At 41.9% G+C, this 21,487-nt stretch overlaps 1 protein-coding gene across 1 annotated transcript in view; it reads right to left on the bottom strand.

Moving 5' to 3' along the window:
* Positions 1-21,487, bottom strand: part of CPD (carboxypeptidase D) — a 72,869-nt gene that overhangs the window by 4,050 nt on the left and 47,332 nt on the right. The window contains exons 8-17 of the mRNA XM_058675568.1: positions 21,061-21,170; positions 16,047-16,149; positions 14,757-14,899; positions 13,121-13,290; positions 11,537-11,860; positions 8,999-9,194; positions 6,394-6,529; positions 4,442-4,573; positions 3,230-3,486; positions 110-241 (exon numbers count right to left, since the gene is read on the bottom strand). Of these exons, the coding sequence (XP_058531551.1) occupies positions 110-241; positions 3,230-3,486; positions 4,442-4,573; positions 6,394-6,529; positions 8,999-9,194; positions 11,537-11,860; positions 13,121-13,290; positions 14,757-14,899; positions 16,047-16,149; positions 21,061-21,170 (1,703 nt within the window). The remainder of the gene's footprint in view (positions 1-109; positions 242-3,229; positions 3,487-4,441; positions 4,574-6,393; positions 6,530-8,998; positions 9,195-11,536; positions 11,861-13,120; positions 13,291-14,756; positions 14,900-16,046; positions 16,150-21,060; positions 21,171-21,487) is intronic.

Genomic DNA, 21,487 nt, shown 5'->3' with positions numbered 1-21,487 from the left:
TTTCCTTTCAATATATATTTTTGATGAAAGATTAAGACAATGCTACAATAAAGGTTTGCACTAAAGGTATTCCTAGAAGTTCAATTCCGGTCAAAAGAGAAGGACTTACCTCTACTAACATGCTAAGAAGAGATCTTTTATTTTCTGCCCACAAGGAAGGGAGCTGTGCAGCACTGGGAAAGTAGCAGCAGCTTGTATACACTGTGATCTCTGGACAATGGCCATAGGTGACGCTATAATCCTGAAACATAAAATTAAAACTCGAACATAATAAAACATAAGGATATAGGACTTATAACTTGCAATACAACACATGTAATAAACAGAATAAAAAGAAAATGAGGTAATATAAGTAAGGTGGCATAACCAAAGACTGTGAACACTTTACAGTAAATATAAATAAATCCCTCTGTAATTAATCAGTCACAAAACATCATAGTTCCAGGCCCGGCGGCGTGGCCTAGCGGCTAAAGTCCTCGCCTTGAACGCCCCGGGATCCCATATGGGCACTGGTTTTAATCCCAGCAGCTCCACTTCCCATCCAGCTCCCTGCTTGTGGCCTGGGAAAGCAGTTGAGGACGGTCCAAAGCTTTGGGACCCTGCACGCGCGTGGGAGACCTGGAGGAGGCGGCTTCGGATCGGCGCACATCGGCCCGTTGCGGCTCACTTGGGGAGTGAATCATTGGACGGAAGATCTTCCTCTCTGTCTCTCCTCCTCTCTGTATATCTGACTTTGTAATAAAATAAATCTTTAAAAAAGCAAAAAAAAAAAAAAAAAAAAAAAAAAAATCATGGTTCCTAAAAGAGCCTCTGAGGACAGCAGTTAAGTCTAATTCACCTTTATGTCTCTGTGCACCCCACTGTGCCTGGCAGGTAAAGGGGTGCTTAGGGTTTATTAAATGAAAGAGTGAGTATCTGCATTTCCTTTAAAACCTGGAATTCCACTGAGCCTTAGAGGTAGAATAACAAGAGCTTGCCTTTTGATGCCCTCAACCTGGAACCTAAAGGTGACAATAAACTACCACCTGTAATAGCACTTATCCAGACACAAAAACTACCTGTATGTAGGTTCAAAAATTTAACACATTCTGCTACCCCAAACCTGTTGTTTTCCTAATTCAATTGATATTCCATTTTTCCATAAAATCTTTTAAATCTTTTATATCTTTAATTTACTAACCTCTATAATTTAACAAATCCTGCCAGTTCCATCTCAACATCTCTGAAACTTGGTCCCTCGACTCCCATCTCATTGTCAATACCTCAATCAGACCATTCTAAATCAGTCTCCTCCCTGAAAACTATCTTAATGCATCATTAAGACATTATTTTTATGCATGGGTCAGAAGTTGTACAGCTGGGACTCGAACTGGAACTCAAATGTGGGATGTTAATGTTTCAAGCAGTGGCTAGGCCAGCTGCACACAACTCTGGCCCCAGGTTTTATTATCTAGTAGCACAGCCAGAACCATGTCACTCACTATACCTTTGCTCAAAACCTTCAGCGGGTTTCTTTTCTTCATTAAAACACAGCATCATATGGCCAAACTCTCTTCTTCTTTTTAAAAAAGATTTATTTATTTATTGAAAGTCAGGTTTACAGATAGAATGACAGACAGAAAGATCTTCTGTTCATGGGTTCACTCCCCAAAGGGCTGCGAGGGCCAGAGCTGAGCTGATCTGAAGCCAGGAACTCCTTCCGGGTCTCCCAGGTTGGTGCAGGATGCTAAGGCCTTGGGCTGTACTTGTGTGCTTTGCTAGGCCACCAACAGGGAGCTGGATGAAGTGGAGCAGCTGGGATTAGAACCGGCCCCCATATGCAAAGGCAAGGATTTCCTATAAACGCTCTTTTCATTTGTGTCTTCTGCTGTTCTCCATTAAATCAAGCTATCTATCTATCTATCTATCTATCTATCTATCTATCTATCTATCTATCTTCCTACCCACCCACCCACCTATCTATCCATCCATCCATTCTGCTTAGGCCATTAGCAGGAATCAAATGAGCAGAGCAGCTAATCTGGTGCCATATGGCATAGGATATGTCACAGAGCTGACCCTATGTAAGATTTTGCTTTTTCATCCCTTCCTCTCTTCCCTTCTTCCCTCCCTCCCTCTCTCTCACTCTCTCACTCTCTTTCTAGTTGCATGGTCAGATATACAGAGAGGAAGATCTTCCGTCCGATGATTCACTCCCCAAGTGACCGCAATGACCGGTGCTGCGCCAATTCAAAGCTGGCAGCCAGGAACCTCCTCCAGGTCTCCCACTCGGGTGCAGGGTCCCAAGGCTCTGGGCTGTCCTCGACTGCTTTCCCTGGCCACAAGCAGGGAGCTGGATGGGAAGCAAGGCTGCTGGGATTAGAACCAGTGCCCATAAAGGATCCTGGCAGACTCAAGGCGAGGATATTCAGCCACTAGGCCACTATGCCAGGCCCCTTTTCTCTCTTTTTTTAAGATTTTAAAAAGTTGTTTGAAAGGCAGAGTTACAGAGAGAAAGAGAGAGCGAAGAGAGATCTTCCACTTGCTGCTTCACCCTCCAAATGGCTGAATTGAACTGATCGAAAGCCAGAAGCTTCTTCTGGGTTTTCCATGTGGGTTCTGGGGCACAAGGATTCACCTATCCTCAGCTGTTTTCCCAGGCCATAAGCATGGAGATGGATCATAAATGGTGCAGTGGGAAATGAACTGGCATCTTCACTGGATGCCTATGTTGCATGCTGAGGCTTAGCCTACCACACATGGTGCTGGCCCCTATATCCATATTCTAACTAAACTAGACTGCTTGTTGACAGATCTCTGCCCATAAAGTTTTCTCTCTGCATCCCAAGTTCACTTTCAGAAAGTATCTAGAATAGGCTAATTCACAGAGGCCAAAAATAAGGTAGACATTCCCAGAGGCTTTGGGAAGAGGGGTACAGGGAGTCTGTGCTCACTGGGTATAGCATTCCTGTTTGGAGCAATGAAATGCTTGAGAAAAAGCTTTCGAAATAGAGATGATGAAAGTTATATGACACTATAAATGCAACCAGTGTCAGTGAATTGTACAACTGAAATTAGTTAAAGCAGAAAATAAAATGATTGTCAGGTTAACTTAGGAGCCACTCATGCACTCATGCACTCAGAGGGGCATGAAGCAGGTGCTTTCACCTTCCCAGAACAGGAAAGTTACCGATCTTTTGCTCAATGACTGATACTCATGACTGAACTGTAGTTGTGTTCTGAGGCATACCTTCATGCTGCCCAAGTGACTGTGCCATTCTGCTCCACGCATTACTCCTCCTGGAATGTTCTCATCTACAAAAGCAGTGAGAGAGACAGAATTAGTGAGATCAACAGAGGGAAATCCCTCCTCTGCAAAAGCAATAATAACAGAGTATGGAAAACACTTGCCTGATTTATTTGGGCAGCTGGGCTGACCCATGTGCATTGATGGATGATTATTTGCATAGAGAGATGCCAAATGCTTTAGAGTCTCCTTGTTTTCCACTACAAAAAGAAAGATTCAGAGTTAGTGAAGAAATTCAAAGCATTGGGCTCAGCAGCGTGGCCTAGTGGCTAAGGTCCTTTCCTTGATCCCATATGGCTGCTGGTTCTAATCCCGGCAGCTCCACTTCCTCTCTATCTCTCCTCCTCTCAGTATATCTGACTTTGTAATAAAAATAAAATAAATCTTAAAAAAAAAAAAAGAAATTCAAAGCATTTTTCTATAAGTTCATCATCATGGATGCAGTACTTCTGCCTCTCTAGTACATCTTACAACCAACTAAAGTTTACTGAGAAGTTACTATGTATTAACTGTATACCTGAGTTCACCACAAATCATCACATTAAAACAATCACGTAGGCACCAATGGTGATATCATAGTACAGGATACCATATGAAATAGAAACTTCTTTTGGTATGTTTTACTATATTCGGGGGGGGGGGAGGCAGTGCTGGCCTTATAGAAGTCCTTACAGGCTGAACTGAACACAACACAAACTATCTCCCCATACTATAACCCCATAAAGATTTAACAAGCCAACTGTTTAACTCACCACAAGGCATAACCAGTCAGTCAAGGATTCAAGCAGGAGAGGGTAACTCTGCACTGTTAATATTTGGCCACCTATAACTGGGTGTGTCACACTTACTTTTGTATTCCCAGTCTCTACAAACATAACGATTGCTCAGCAAAGGCTTGTGGACTAAACTGAACAGATGTGCCAACATGGCTAGCCTCACTAGAGCTAAGACTTCATTAGATTTGACAACTCTTATACAAGCAATTATTTAGACTGTTGATGTGTGTATAATCTTAGGTTGTTATTTGCTTATAAAGTATGTTTAAATGCTCAACATTTAAAAAAAATTGAGAGGAGACATTACTAAACTGGAATTTCTTACCTAATTTCAAATTGTGCTTGTGTCTGTGTTTTTACAACGTATTTATTTACCCACCTGTCTGTACTGGCTTGTCATACGGGTACGTGACCAGCACAGAACCACCATCCAAAGCAACAGAAAGACTGAAGTCCTGTTTTTGAATCAAATTTTCAATGATGGCTTTAGTCTCAGGTTGGGAGGCATTATCTAAACAAAAGAATAAAATATTCAATTATTGTGAAAATAAAAACATTCCTTACCTGAACCTCACCAAAATATTACCTTACAAAATCATAAGCATTTTATTTTTCCATAAGCCACTAGCTCGAGCAACAAAGATATCTTCTAGAAAGTATATTATTTTGAATTTTATATACTACAGGACAATGTGCATACATTATGGCACTAAATTCTTAAAGGAAATCATAAGGATGGGCATACCCTACTTTAAAAATCATCTAATGGAATCTATAATTATTTTTAAAACATTTTTAAAATATTGTTTTTTATCTGTTTCAAAAGTGAGATGGGTGAGGGAGAGAGGGAGAAGAAAAGGAACAGATATTCCAATTCCTCCCTGAATGTTTGCAGCAGCTGGGTTTAGGCTAGGCCAAAGCCAGGAGCCAGGAATTTAATCAATCCAAGTCTCCCACATGGGAGGCAGGGAGCCAGGTGCTTGAGCCACCATCTGCTGACTCCTTGAGGCTCATAGGCAGGAAGCTAGCATCAGAATACTAGCAAGGATTCAAACCCAGGCATGTGGATATGGGATAGAACTAGCGCAACTAGCACAGGTGTCAAATAGGTGCCTCAATTCCATGGTACAGTCTTATCTTTGAAAGAAGATAAAAGAAAAGCAGGGTATTTTCTACAGCAATGTTTACAAATAATGAAAAACCCTGAGCACAGTGCGATAACCCACGGGCTAAATCCTTGACTTGCATCTGCCAGGATCTCATATGAACAGCGGTTTGTGCTGGGATGTTCCACTTCCCATCCAGCTCCCTGCTCGTGGCCTCGGAAAGTAGCTGAGGATGGCCCAAAGCCTTGGGATCCGTATCTGTGCAGGAAGACCAGAAGAAGTTCCTGGCTCCTGGCTTCAGATTGGCTCAGCTCTGGCCCTTGCGGCCACTTGGGGAGTAAATCAGCAGAAAAAAGATCGTTCTCTGTCTCTCCTATCTCTGTAAATCTGACTTTCCAAAAAAAATAACTAAATTAGAAAAAAAAAAAACCAGAAACTGCAAGTCCATCAGTAGAAAAGGGCTGAATAAACTGGAGAATTATATATATTCAGAAGTCCTTAGATCTAGAAATAAAGACACTAATGACATATTCAATGAAAAAGTTACAAAACAATATGTATAGTTGATTATCTCATTCAAATAAATAAGAAACAAACATCTCCAAAGCAACACACACACACACGCACACATCATATGTGTGAGTTCACTTAGACAAAGGAATACATATATCTATACAGCTAGTGTTAAACATATCCATGTTATTGATTGAATTTTTGTAAGAAAACCTAGAACTGTTTTTGTAAATGAAAAAGAAAAAAATTCAAAAGTTTTCTGGATGTCTGTATTTATTTATCCCTCATTTATTATAATTGACTCATTTCCATTTTGAAAACAGAATCAACCGATCCTCTAGCCAACAATGACTTAAAAATTAGTCTCGCTGGGCTGGTACTGTGGAGTAATAGATTAAGCACCACCTCCAACTCTGGCATCCCATATGGGCGCTGGTTCAAGTCCTAAGCTGCTCCATTCCTGATCTAGATGCCTGCTAATGCACCTAAGAAAGCAGCTCAAGGTATGATCCAATTGCTCAGGCCTCTACCAATCAGATGGGAGGTGAGTGAAGCTCCTGTCCCCTGGTATCAGCCTGGCGCAGCCCTAGCCATTGCGGCTATTTGGGGAATGAACCCAGTAGACAGAAGATTTGTCTATCTCTTGTTTATAACTTTGCCTTTCAAATAAATCTTACATACACACACAAAAGAGGATATGGTTTAGTCTTACTGGTGAAGTCTGTATCCAGGTCTTTGCCATGAGCATTTGTTTGTCCTGCCTTTGAAGTACAGTCTTTCTCTTGTGCTCTTTCTCGTCCATCTGGATTCAGGGAAGGGACAATCACAATCCTAGTCCTGTCAACCAACTAAAACAGAAACAGACATCCATGGGTTTATCAGTTCCAAGTGGAGTCAACATACACTCCCACGCCTCAAAGACTTTACGTTTCATTTCTAACACAGTTAACTTAAAAGGCAGAAAAAAATTAACAAATAAAATTTTCTCTTGCCCCACGCAAATTTAATAAACAACAACAATGACAAAAAACCCTACTGTACATTTCTCGGTGACTTAAGGGTAAGAAACTAGCACCTGCTATCACATAGTAAGTTTTATTGGAACTCAGCCATATTTATTTGCTCACATATGACTGGTCTTGTGCTTTAATGGCAGAGCTGAGCAGTTACATCTGCTCCAACAAAGCCTAATACGTAGCCTTTAATAGAATAAATCTGCCGACTATTGACTTACATCAATAATCATTGTGAGACTATTTTTTTGGATTACAAATACAATGTGGGGGCCTGGTACAATGGCTAAATCCTCACTTTGCAAGTGTCGGGATCCCATTTGAGCCCCAGTTATGTCCTGGATGTTCCATTTCCCTTCCAGCTCCATGCTTGTGGTTTGGGAAAGCAGTGGAGTATGGCCCAAAACCTTGGGACCCCGCACCTTCATAGGAGATCTGGAAGATGCTCCTGGTTTTAGACCAGCTCAGCTCTAGCTGTTGTGGCCATTTAGGGAGTGAACCAGCAGATGGAAGATATTTCTGTCTCTCCATCTCTCATAAATCTGATCTGCCTTTCCAGTGAAAACAAATAAATCTTTACAAAATTAAAATGTGGGGCTAGAACTGAGGTGTAACATTAAGGTGCCAACTAGAGTGTTGGTATCCTATATGAATGCTGACATTAGTCCTGGGTACCTCACTTCCCATGCAGTTCCCTGCTAATGTACCTGGGAAAGCAGTGGAAGAGGGCAAAGTCCTCTTCCTACGTGCAAGGCCCAGAAAGCTCCCGGATTCTGGCTTTAGACTACCCCAACCCTGGTCGTGGCAGCCAACTGGGAGGTGAACCAATGGATGGAAGACCTTTTCTGTCTTGCCCCACTTTTCTCTGTTAACTCTTTAAAAAAAAATTATTTATTTATTTGTTTGTTTGTTTTTATTGGAAAGTAAGACATACAGAGAGAGGAGAGACAGACAGGAAGATCTTCCATCCAATGATTCACTCCGCAAATGACTGCAATGGCTGGAGCTGATCCAATCCGAAGCCAGGAGCCAGGAGCTCTCCTGGGTCTCCCACACAGTTACAGGGTCCCAAGGCTCTGGGCCATCCTCGACTGCTTTCCCAGGCCACAAGCAGGGAACTGGATGGGAAGCAAGGCTGCCGGGATTAGAACCGGCGCCCATATGGGATCCTGGCGTGTTCAAAGTGAGGACTTTAACCACCACGCTATCGTGCCAGGCCCTGGGTTTAAATTCTAATTTCATGAGTTATTAGCTATGGGATTTCCTGTAAGTTAACAAATATCTCTTTGTTTCAATTTTTACAGCTTAAAGATTAAGTAGGCCTTCTGTCTCTGATTCATTGCCACAGCTTCAGATATCGTTTGATGATTGCTAATGATGGAAATGCATCACGTGGCATAATACCTGGCACACTGTAGGTATTCAACAAATAGGAATTTTTTCTCCTTTCCTAAGTTTAACATCAACACTGCCAATTAGTGAGTGCTGGAGAAAGAAGCACTCTCTCCTTTATTTTGAGATAATATTGAACCGGTTGCTTCAACATGCATGACCACGCCTCCAGATTTAGTTTCTCTTTTGTAGTCGTGGAAGTAGACAACGTTCCACTGCTTTCTAAAGCCTCTCAGCACTGCACACAGCACTGTAGCATAATAGGTAAAGCTGCCAGCAGCCCATACGGATGCCAGGTCACGTCCTGGCTGCTCCAGTTCTGATGCAGTCCCCTGCTAATGTGACTGGGAAATGGCTTGAGGACTCCGGGCACAGTACCTGCGTGGGAGACCTGAAAGAAGATCCTGACTCCTTGAGGTTATCTGAGGAGTGACCCAGAGGTTATCTCTCTTTCTGGATCTAACTCCTTAAAAAAAACAAAAAACAAAAAAAACCACACACACACACTTCAAAAACAATAAATTTTCTTAGTACTCAAGCTAACTGATATTTTATCACATGAAGAAAAACTATATAGCTTTCACTACATTTTAAAATATAGTGTCCCAATAAATAGAAAATGGAAATCCTTCAAGTTAGAATGTAGAAATCGAACAATGGAAGGGGAGTCTGGGTATTAAATAAATAAACTGAAGCAAGTCTTCAGTAATATTTTCCTGTATGGACTTTAAACAAATAAAATGAAACAAAAGGAAGATAGTATTAGCAATGAGCATACACAAAAAAATTGTTCTTAACGTTCTGAAAATGTCAAACCTAACATAAAAGCACAGGTTTTTTAAATGGTGCCTTGATACTGAGGCATTGCTGCTCCTTCTCCTTACAAGCAGGGCACAGCAGCCATTCTCTTACTTGGGTAACAGCTGTGTTCTTTTTGTAGTGCAGGCAGAGAAATTCCGCTAGAGCCAAAAGCAGTTCAGTTCCAACAGGAGCGTTTCCGTGGATACCAGCAACAAAGCGAATCTTGGGCTCTTCAGGCTCCGACATGTTGGGCTTGTTGGAGATTTCAAGGGACCAAATGTGTCGATATTCAGCACTCTGTCCCAAACTTTCAAGAGCCACAAACAGAAAGTTACCAAGGAATTAAGCTTTAATGGTGACTTACAAACTTGGAAACACACACACACACACACACACACACACACACACACACACACACAGAGCACATGCAAAAAGCTGTGAACTCTGTCCTTCTCACTCTAAATTTTTCCAAATAAATAAACAAATCAATAAGTCATTAAAAGCAAAAGTAAGTAGGGTAGCCTTTTGGCAGCAGTTAAATGCCAGTTAGGACAGACAGGAGTACTATTTTTTTAAAAGGTTTATTTATTTTTATTGGAAAGTCAGATATACAGAAAGGGGGAGGGACAGAGAGGAAGATTTTCTGTCCGATGACTGACTCCCCAAGCGGCTACAACAGCTGGAGCTGAGCTGATCCAAAGCCAGGAGCCAGGAGCTCTTCCAGGTCTCTTACGAAGGTGCAGGGTCCCAAGGCTTTGGGTTGTCCTCAACTGCTTTCCCAGGCAACAAGCAGGGAGCTGGATGGGAGTTGGGGCTGCCGGGATTAGAACCAGTGCCCAAAGAGGATCCTGGGCGTGCAAGGCAAGGACCTTAACCACTACGCTATTGTGCCGGGCCCAGACAAGAGTACTTTGATTCAGGTCCTTGCTCTGCTTCTATTCCAACTTCCTACTATTACACACCTTGAAAGCAACAGGTGATGGCTCGAGCACTTAGGTCCCTATCAAGCTGAGTCAGAGAACCAAGCTGAGTCCTGAGCTCCTGGCTTCGGCAGGACCCAGTGACTGCTGATGTGGGAATCTGGGGAGTGAACCAGTGAATGGAAGATCTGTCTCTGTCTCTTCAACTTTCAAATTCTAAAAACATTGGAAAAAATCGGAACAGGCTAGGTAATGCTCATCAGGTATACAGTAAAGAACCAAGAAGTCATAGGCCTGGCGGCGTGGCCTAGCAGCTAAAGTCCTCGCCTTGAACGCCCCGAGATCCCATATGGGCACCGGTTCTAATCCCGGCAGCTCCACTTCCCATCCAGCTCCCTGCTTGTGGCCTGGGAAAGCAGTCGAGGACGCCCCAATGCTTTGGGACCCTGCACCCGCGTGGGAGACCTGGAAGAGGTTCCAGGTTCCCGGCATCGGATCGGCACAGTACCGGTCGTTGCAGCTCACTTGGGGAGTGAATCATCGGACGGAAGATCTTCCTCTCTGTCTCTCCTCCTCTCTGTATATCTGACTTTGTAATAAAAATAAATAAATCTTTAAAAAAAAAAGTACCAAGAAGTCAAAGAAATACAAAGCATAAACCTATCTGCAAATATGAAAAACACAGAAATCACTAACTATGACAATAAAAGCAGTTGAGGATGGCCCAAAGTCTTAGAACCCTGCATCCATGTGGGAGACACGGAAGAACTCCTGGCTCCTGGCTTTGGATCAGCATGGTCACTTGGGGACTGAATCATCTGACAGAAGATAGTTCTCTCTGTCTCTCTGTCTCTCCTCCTCTCTATATATACCTGACTTTGCGATAAAAATAAATAAATCCTTAAAAAATATTTATTCAGGGCCCGGCGGCGTGGCCTAGCAGCTAAAGTCCTCGCCTTGAAAGCCCCGGGATCCCATATGGGCGCCGGTTCTAATCCTGGCCACCCAACTTCCCATCCAGCTCCCTGCTTGTGGCCTGGGAAGGCAGTCGAGGACGGCCCAATGCATTGGGACCCTGCACCCGCGTGGGAGACCTGGAAGAGGTTCCTGGTTCCTGGCATCGGATCGGCGCGCATCAGCCCGTTGCGGCTCACTTGGGGAGTGAATCATTGGACGGAAGATCTTGCTCTCTGTCTCTCCTCCTCTCTCTGTATATCAGACTTTGTAATAAAAAATAAATCTTTAAAAAAATATATTTATTCAAACTTTTTGAGAGGTAAAGTTACAAAGAGCAAAAGACAGAGAGCTTCTACGTACTGATTCACTCCTCAAATGGCCAAAACAGCTAGAATTGGGCCAGGCCAACTCCAACCAGGTTTCCCAGATGGGTGGAAGAGGCTAGGTACATAGGCCATCATTGGCTACTTTCCTAGGCACATTAACAGGGAGCTGGATCAGAAGTGGAACAGCCAGGACACTTAAACCATTGCTCATGTGGGATGTTACTATGGCAGGCAGCAGCTTAATCCACTGTGCTCAGATGCCAGCCCCAAGATTCATTATTAGAAAGATCTCTAAGAGAATATCTGTGGCAAAACTTCAATCCATGCATTCACATCCCAAATATTTCTAAATAAATTACAAGACTCATTTAATATGCCTAATGCTGAATGAACCTTCTTTAAAGAAAAGAACAGAAAAACAAAGTCAATAAGAAGGTGACACTTACTTGGTAAGATTTGTAATATGTGGATAGTTCATTACAAGTCCTCTCAAAAACTCTGATAGGTCTTTGTATGAATGATAACGATAAAGAGCCAGATTTGAGGAAGAGCTTAACATGAGGTTTTCCAAACCATTCTCAGCTGAAAGGTCTTTAATTAAAGCTTCAAATTCTTTAGTAGTTGGATCAGTAGTATAATCAGTGTTTGTGTTATCCCCCTTTCCTTTCTTTGACTCATTGTTTGAATCTATTGAAGATCGAACAAGTGTGAAGTTGACTTGAATCGCACCATCACTCTTGACTGTCACATTCTTGGTAACGGGATTGTACCTGCAACAAAGGGACAGATCAGAGCCACACTCGTCCAGCTGGAGGACCAAACCCCGGGAGAGAGGAGCTGTGCAGGAGGCAAGTCAGTCCCTGGGATGAATGTGGTGCCCCTTCCCTAAAGAGTGAAGTTTCTAACTTCCAGGCAATTTGTAATTTTTAAAAACGTTCATTAACAAAAACTAGACATATGAATAGTGTGAGTTATGAGTGAAGTTTAAAGATTACATAAATTAATGATTTTAAAAAGAAAGTTTCTGCTGGCAGTGGATACTTCCATGTATCCTGGAATCTGAGTTTATTTGTCTGCCATCAGGCTATGTGGGGAGAAAAGTCAGAAACACATTAACAGGACATTTTCTGGCAAACACACTATTCCGAGACCCTGTTTCTCAGATAAAGCGTGCTCTAGTTTATCTACTACTCTGCTAAAATGGGAGAAAAATAGAGAATTGTTCTTTATTACACTGATTCTTTCACTTATGGACCATGAGATATTTGAAAAAAAAATTTAAAGATAAAAGTATAAATTTTTTCATTGACTTATTCTTTCACTAATTCTTCAGGATTAAGCTAGTTGGGGAAGGGGCAAATATTTTGTTATAACACCTGTACTTATCAAAACATAAGAAAAAAAAAACCCAAAAAGTATAATGATACTCTAGATTAAATAGTCAAGTGGTTCCAATTCCAAGTTGTTTGTAAAAGAAGAAAATAAAATAATGAATTTTTTAAAGCAGGTCACAAACTTATTTTCTGTTTAAATAAAACTTTGTAGAAATAAAACCTGCAAGAGATGAAAATGGCCTTACAAAAGGAATTGTTAATAAGACAACCTCACAGAAGCCCTAAGGCACATGTAGAATACTTTTTCTTAAAATGAGTATCTGAAAGAGCTTTAGAAGAGTAACTAAGCAGCAATTGTTGGACAACAGGACCAGAAGCACATAGTGAAACAGAACCTTCCCCGGTCGCCCCAAATAATGGGTGCTTCCAGAAACTGCTAACAACATTGACAGAAATCACTCAGGAAAGCTCTTTTATCTGCATAGCGGACAGCTGATCAGAGAGGAAGAGGGTAGAAGAAGCCGCTGTTCACAGATGTCTGGTATCTGGCAATTCTCATACTCTGCTGCTGGAGGAGAGTCAGAACCTCCAACACTGAACTCCAGGTTGTGCGGCAGGCTCTCTAGGATTTTCTGGTGACGACCTTCCAGAATGGCATCTTATCTGACTTATCCCCAAGCCGTTGGTATCACTCACCCTCGAGCAGATGCTGTGATTTTATAAGTTCCTGGAACCAAGAGACGCCAATAGTCTCCAGTTTTGTAAGTAGTCACTGGGTGATTAATTTCAGCAACACTGATGGTGGCGTTTAAAATACCCCTGCCATCTGTGGCATCTAGCACAAATCCTTTGACACCCTGATGAACCTGAATAAAGTACAAGGACACCAGATTTCCATTAGATCATCATATTCAAAGTAACAGATTGTGAACAATGTAAACAAACACAAGTAGAAATCCAACAGCTCATAGCAAAACAAAATAGGAATGCTCATGAAACGAAATATTTTACTTTCTAAAGACTAATTTTTCATAGGTTAAGCTGTCTTTATTATTGTGAATACCTTTTATAAAATGTAAACTTTAGCCCAGTATGGCTATTGCAGAATGTAGAGCATTCTGCAAGAAAAGAGGCCTGGTCTCTTCAAAAACAAAAATGATATTTTCTAAACAATGCAAGGACAGTTTTCGATTAAAGAATAAAGAGATATGATAATGAAACACAATACACAATGATTAAACCACTGCAGGTTGTGCCTGGTTCAAGTCCCTCTGTTTCAGATCCAGCTTCCTGCTACAGTTTATCCTGGGAGTCAACAGGTCATGGATCAAGTTCTTGGGTCTGTGCCATGTGCCACACCAATGGGAAACACGGAGGAGTTCTAGGCTCCCAGCCCCTAGCTTCAGCCTTGCCCAGCCCTGGCTGTTGAAGGTCCTTAGGGAAAGCACCAGTAGATGGATCTCTCTCGGCCTGTTTCATTCTCAATCGTCTTTTCAAATACAATGAAAACTCTGGCTTTCAAATTAAAAAAATTTAAAAAAGAAGCAGGGAGAGAAAAGAAAGTTTCATTGGGGTCTCCCACGTGAGTGAAGGAGCCCAAGTACTTAAGCCATCCTCTACTGCTTTCCCAGGCAGATTAGCAGGAAGCTGGACTGGCAGTGGAGCAGATGTGACACAGATTGGTACCCATATAGCATGTCAGCACTGCAGACAGCAGCTTAGCTCACTGTGCACTGCTCTGGCCCTTACAATTTTTTTCTATATGTTTAACATTTTTCAGAAGAAAACATTTTTAAATGTTATTAAACTCATGGCCTTTATGTTGCATCACTCAGAAAAGAAAACAAAGTCAAAAGCATTGGTACAGAATATTAGATTATGCTAACTACCTGCTGGCACATTTCACAGGCTCTTTACCACTGGCCACCATACATATCCAAACAAAAGGAAATTACTGTTTCCCAGTAAGTCACTAACATTAAGAATTAAAAGCACTTACTCCACAGCCCATCTTTCTGTCACTTGACAAATGCTTAGGTGTGTATACAATTTATGTCAGCTTTTTGTAAAGACAGGGTAAAATGTGGCCACTAACCATTAATAGCAAAACATCATTAATCTGCTTTTTCATTTTCTTCAATTCCTTTTTACATATAGAAATAAATTAATTTGTATGCAGGAATCTTCTAGTTAAATATCCTCAACAAATTGGAATACACAAATCAAATAAAACTGGAACGTGAGTATATTCTTGTCACTACATGAAAACCACATGTGCACACAAATACTTTGTTCTTAGGAGAAATCTCATACTTCACCCCTGAATAGTCACCTGTTTCATAAACTGGATCAGAGATCTTCGATTCTGCTCCCAAAACTTTGGTAAATCTTTCTCAAATGGGTATTTGACACAACCCAGTTCAATAGTCACTTCAAAGCAATTTGTTTGTAAGTAGTTCCAGTCCTGCATTCCACCTAAAGGATAAAAACTTAAAATGTGTCACCCTGAAAAAAGCTCTAAATAGTTCAGACACCAAAGAAAAAGCCAAACTGATCTTGCATTATCATTGGTCCAGAAACAATATTTTGACTTGGGAGCTCTTTGATGTTTACAGTATTGGCAAAACACCTGTGAACACTTTCAAGCTCAAGAAGGTGAGTTCAAGTGTAGTTTGCATTTTTCCTATCGGCACATAGAAAGTTCTTTCTAATAGCAAGAAACAAAATTGAACACTTGCATCAAGTTTTATTACAATATTTTCAAGCAAAATTCAAAACGAGCCCAGAGGGGGCTTATTTCTGGCTGATCACACAGAACTGATCCACCATTGCTTGTGATGTTGGTATCCCATACGGGTGCTGTGTTGTGTCCTGGCTGTTCTAGTTCTGATTCAGCTTCCTTCTAAGGTCTCGGAAAAGCAGCAGAAGATGGTCTAAGTGTTTGGGCCCTTGCCATCCACATGGCAGAGATGGATAAAGCTTCTGGATCCTAGCTTTGGCCTGGCCCTGCTCTGGACATGAGGCTGTCTATAGAGTAAATCAGCAGATGGAAGATCTAACTCTCCCTCTCTCTGTAACTCTGACTTTCAAATAAATAGATACATCTTTTTTTTTAAGCAGTTATTTATTTTTATTACAAAGTCAGATATACAGAGAGGAGAGACAGAGAGGAAGATCTTCCATCCGATGATTCACTCCCCAAGTGACCGCAATGGCTGGTGCTGTGCCTATCCGAAGCCGGGAACCTGGAACCTCTTCCAGGTCTCCCACATTGGTGCAGGTTCCGAAAGCTTTGGGTCATCCTCAACTGCTTTCCCAGGCCACAAGCAGGGAGCTGGATGGGAAGTGGAGCTGCCGGGATTAGAACCGGCGCCCATATGGGATCTCGGGGCATTCAAGGCGAGGACTTAGCCACTAGGCCACGCCGCCGGGCCCAATAGATACATCTTAAACAAAACTCAACCTTCACCTGATGTAAAAGCAGTTGAAAACCTGTGAATGCTTTAAACTATGTAAACAATATTTTAAAACAAGGACTCTTTCCCCAAATCAAAAGATCAGCACTATCCAGGAGAGTGGAAAATCCACAAAGGTATAAGGCCTAGATATAAAATAACCTTACCTGGGACATTATACCAGCTAGCACCATTTGTTATTCCATGAGGAAAATATTCATTAGGGTACATATTTTTGCATGGTCTGCCTTGAAACATCTGGTAATTTTCCTAAAAAACAAAATATCTGCATCAAAAACACTGCAAAGATATAGAAAGATTTAAAAAGTGATTATTTAAAGGACTCAAAATCTGGCCCAAAACTTCTCTAGAAATAGAATATTCTGATCATACTCACACTTTTATCATATGCTTTCAAGGAGCTTGAAGTTCACAAAAGATAGCACACAATGTGCCAGTAAGCCTAGCGGCTTTCCCTGTCTTCTCCAGGCCCTCTGTGCTTTGCACCATCTACACCAATGAACTTATCCTATGCCAGCTGGCTCCATCTTTTCTCTCCCTTTAACGTGATATTCCTTTGAAATAGTTTGTCCACAGCATCCAGCCCAGTGTCCATTACTCAGCACAAGTGGAACTGCTTACTCAAGGAAGGTTAAGAAACACTGCCATGATGGAGGCATAAACAAATGTTAACTGGAATCCAGAGGTGAGAAAGATTATTTCTGATTAACATGACAGGAGAAATTTCCAGGAGGAATTGCACTTTGAGAGATAACCAAAACTTCACTTTTCTCTTCAGGAAGTGAAAAGGGAAGTCTAGAAAAGTACTGAAGACAAAAATAATAGTTTCCCTATCCCTCAGAATTAACCACTTCACTTTAAAATGTATAAACTTGAGCGGGTGTTTTTGTCACAGCAGTTAGTATACCACTTGGGACGACTACATCCCCTTGCAGTGCCTGCTTTGGGTCATGGATCCTACACTTCCAAGCCATGCACAGACCAGCAGTGCAGCAGATGATGGCTCAAGTACTTGGGTTCTGGCCAGCTACACTGAATTTTAGATTCCTGGCTTCAGCCTGGCCCATCCCTGGTTGTTTTAGGCATTTAAGGAATGAATCAGTGGATGGGAGCCTCTCTGTTTCTCTGTGTTTTAAGTAAAACTGAAAATAAACAAATTTAAAACACAATGTACAAGCAATCCTCTCAGAAACTTAAGCTCAAAGTTTCATGATTCCATCATTCTACTATCAAATAAAAATCATAATTCTAAATCATGGTAATAACTACATGCAGGCTTTTTTTGTTTGAAGGTTTTCCACTAAAGACTTACACATAGGGCCGGGCGGCGTGGCCTAGCAGCTAAAGTCCTCGCCTTGAACGCCCCGGGATCCCATATGGGCGCTGGTTCTAATCCCGGCAGCTCCACTTCCCATCCAGCTCCCTGCTTGTAGCCTGGGAAAGCAGTTGAGGATGGCCCAATGCTTTGGGACCCTGCACCCACGTGGGAGACCTGGAAGAGGTTCCAGGTTCCCGGCTTCGGATCGGTGTGCAGCACCGGCCGTTGCGGCTCACTTGGGGAGTGAATCATCGGACAGAAGATCTTCCTCTCTGTCTCACCTCCTCTCTGTATATCTGACTTTGTAATAAAATAAATAAATCTTTAAAAAAATATAAATAAAAGACTTACACATAATATTTTTTAATTGATTTTGTTAAAGATTCTATTTATTTGAAAGGCAGAGATGTAGGGGCTGCATAGTGTTGTTTTGTTGGTTAGTCTTGGCAGTTGGGTGGAGTGTTGAGTTTTCTGATTTTTACAGTTCTTTTCTGGCTCCTGCAAGCATGCTTTACCTTCCCCCTTCCCCCCCCCCACTTGCTCCCTTCATCCTTTCATCGCCTTTTATCTTGTTTTTCCCTCTCCTAGATGGTATGAGTTAGGAAGTTTTCCTTTTAAACCCTTCTGTCCTTTAAAGCTGTATTTATCTCCTTAAATCACGCCAGTTCCTTTAAGCTTTGGGCAGTTTGAAATCTCAATTCTGCAGAGCTTTACATGTAGTGATCTTTGTAGTATTTTTGGACTTGGGGTATGTAGAATGTCTGGACCTTCCAAAATACCTTGAGGCCCGGCCTTCACTGGCCTCCTCTGCAGGCTCCTCTGTGGGCGTTGTTAATCAGCATTCTAGCCTTTCTTCATTCCATGGCCTTGTCATGAGCCAAAGGGGCTGGCAACATTACAGATAATGCCAGGGTTTCTTTTTCTTTTTACTTGCACTTATTTTGTAGTTTCAAGATTTTCTGCAATGTCAAAGATGTGTTTTGTTTGCAATTTTGAAGGTTGTAAAATCGCTTTGTGTTGTTTGGAGAAAATTTTTGGAAGGTTGATTGCCTTGTAACTATCAGTATCTTTGGCTACTCTGAAGTCTCTCACAACTATTTACAGTTGAGAAATTTTGAAGCATAAAAATTGAAAAAAAAAAAGGCTTTATTGGGTTAATTCTGTTGACATAGTAAGTAGGGTAAAGCCAACCTAACTATCCCATATGGGTATTAGTTCATCCTGACTGTTCTACTTCTGATACGGCGCCCTGTTTGTAGCTTGGGAAAGCAGTTGAGGGTGGCGCAAAGCCTTGGGACCCTGCACCCATGTGGGAGACCTGGAGGAAGTTCCTAGCACCTGGCTTTGGATTGGCTCAGCTTTATCCATTGCTGCTATGTGGGCAGTGAACCAGTGGACAGAAGATGCTTCTCTCTGTTTTTCCTTCTCTCTGTAAATCTACCTTTCCAATAAAAATAAACAAAATATTTTAAAAAAAGAAAAGAAGAATGAAGCTGCTAATGATAACCTTTCCCACTTACAATAAAAGATACATAGATTTCAGAGGCAGAATGTAGTGAGAAAAATAAACTGAGGAGAATATGCATTAGACACAAATAGCAAGTAATTGAGAAGACAGAATCTGAATGAGATTACATCAGATTACTCAAAGTAGTAGTTTAGGTCAATGCAAAGTGATCCAATGAAAATAAGAGACCATGGTCTCAGGTAGAGGATAATGTCCTAAGATCACCAGGCCTGGAAATGAGTAAGGAGTAAAGTAAAAGAACATGAAATACTGCCAATCAGGACTCAGGGCTCACCGAGGCAGGAGGGCAAACATGGAAAGTACAACAAAAGGCCACTACTGTGTGAATATTCTGGGCTCCTCGTGTAGCAGAGGGATGGACAAGAGATACAGGAGTAATTACTGAGGTCTGGATACTGACTGACAAGATGCATTATGTCAAGAGGATGTACAAGATCCTTATGGGTATCACTGAAAAGTTATGGATCCAGGCTGAGTAGAAAGTTCAATCAAGAAGATTATGGCCAAAGAAAATAAAGCTAAGGAACTAGAAGCCACAATGAGGGTGAAAAGTAGAACCACATTAAAAAGCAAGGGATGTATCATGGGAATATGTGAAAAATCTCATCACTTAATATTCATCTGGATAGTTGATATTCTTTTTTTATTGAAAAGCCTCAAGATTTATTTATTTTTATTGCAAAGTCAGATATACAGAGAAGAGGAGAGACAGAGAGGAAGATCTTCCGTCCGATTATTCACTCCCCAAATGGCCACAATGGCTGTAGCTGAGCTGATCCTAAGACAGGAGCCAAGAGCCTCTTCCGGATCTCCCACATGGATACAGGGTCCCAAGCCTTTGGGCTGTCCTCCACTGCCCTTCCAGGTACATTAGCAGGGAGGCTGATGGGAAGCTGGGCTGCCAGGATTAGAACCGGCACCCATATGGGATCCTGGTGCGTTCAAGGTGAGGACTTTAGCCAACAGCCTATCATGCAGGACACCAATGTTCTTTTTTTTTTTTAAGATTTGATTTATTTTTTATCGGAAAGTCAGATATACAGAGAGGAGGAATGGCAGAGCGGAAGATCTTCCATCTGCTGATTCACTCCCCAAGCGGCCACAACAGCCAGAGTTGCCAGAGTTGTGCCTGATTCGAACCCAGGAGCCAGGACCCTCTTCCAGATTCTTACAGGATCCTCGTGTTGCATGTGCTGGGATCACATATAGCTGCCGGTTCTAATCCCAGCAGCCCCGCTTCCCATCCAGCTCCCTACAGCAGCACCAGCACTTTTCCCCATAAGAGCAAAGCATCACACTGTATGCTGCTGGGCTGTGAGCTCGCTGCTCATCACTCTCTGCACAGTAGTCCTTCTCCAGCTGCAGGAACTGGTAACAGTTGGGTCTGTCTGTCACTGCAGTCCAGGTGCGTACAGGCCTATAGTCTCCCACTGTCTGGATTCCAAAAGAATCAATGAAGCCTGGCTCTTTTATCCCAGAGTTCAAGGAAAATCTAGATTTCCCTGGCGTCAATTCATGGTTCTCTTTTCATTTGAAAGTCCAGCCCCTCTACCTACCTGGCTTTCTTAGCGTTCTCAAAGAAACTTTATACTGCAGGTAGACCCTCCCCGGTTTGTCTACTTTTTTCTTGCATTGCTGCCTGAGGGAAAATGGGTCAAAGGTGAGTTCGGGTCAAAGGTGGGTTCGGGTCAAAGGTGAGTTCAGGAATTTGTATCATGTCTCTCATATTTCTACAGTCTTCATCTTGTTACCCTTTTTTCATGTTCCAAATATTTTCAGAATTGATTACAATATTTCTTGTAGTTTTTTTTAAAGGTTTATTTATTTAGGGCCCAGTGTGGTGGCCAAGCAGCTGAAGTCCTCGCCCTGCATGTGCTGGGATTCCATATTGTCCCGGTTCCAGTCCTGGCCATCCATTTCCCATCCATCTCTCTGCTTGTGGCCTGGAAAAGCAGTGGAGGACAGCCTAGGGCCTTGGGACCCTGCACTCACATCGGAGACCCAGAAGAGGGTCTGGGCTCCTGGCTTCGGATTAGCGCAGCTCTGGCCTTAGCAGCCGTTTGGGGAGTGAAAGTTTAGAAAGACTTGGTTTAGTGTTTAGAAAGTCTTTAGGAAGACCTGAGTTTAGAAAGACTTGGGTCCTCTCCCATTCTGTTCAGAGTTGGATGTGCCACAAAGAAGCCCCACGGCTGCCTGAACGAAGCCATGGAAGACCTAACCAAGAAAGCAGGTAACCTGAGCACTGTGTGACTTAATTTCAAGGCCTTTTTTTCACTGCAAGAAATCACTTGATAGCTTCTTTTATTAAGCTTACCTTGGAATAAGAAAGTGCTATTTGTTGAAACACAGCATCATCTGGTGATTTGCTGTATGTGGCAAGTCCCTGCTCATCATCATCAAAAGGATAGTTAACTACCAAAGAACCTACAAGGGGAGAAAGGAAAACGTATCATGGTATCTGTTTCAAAATGGATTGTTAACATAAAGTAAACTTTTCACAATTCTGCCAGAGAAATCAATAAAATTTGCCAAGGCTCATTTCTACAACAGAAATGAAAAATGTATTTATTTCTTCAACGGAACATCAAAATGGGTAAGTGAAGACTAGTTATCCATGACACCTAAAGGTTGCCTTAACTAGAAAGCTCTTGTGAATGCACAGGTGTAACATACATGCTGGAACTGGAAATAGAAGCATATATGTATAATACAAATAATTTTATGAAAATTTAGGATCAGAA

This window comes from Ochotona princeps, chromosome 17 (assembly GCF_030435755.1).
Source record: "Ochotona princeps isolate mOchPri1 chromosome 17, mOchPri1.hap1, whole genome shotgun sequence".
Taxonomy (NCBI): domain Eukaryota; kingdom Metazoa; phylum Chordata; class Mammalia; order Lagomorpha; family Ochotonidae; genus Ochotona; species Ochotona princeps.
The sequence above is the reverse complement of the archived record's forward strand: the minus strand, read 5'-3'. Positions and strand labels throughout refer to the sequence as shown.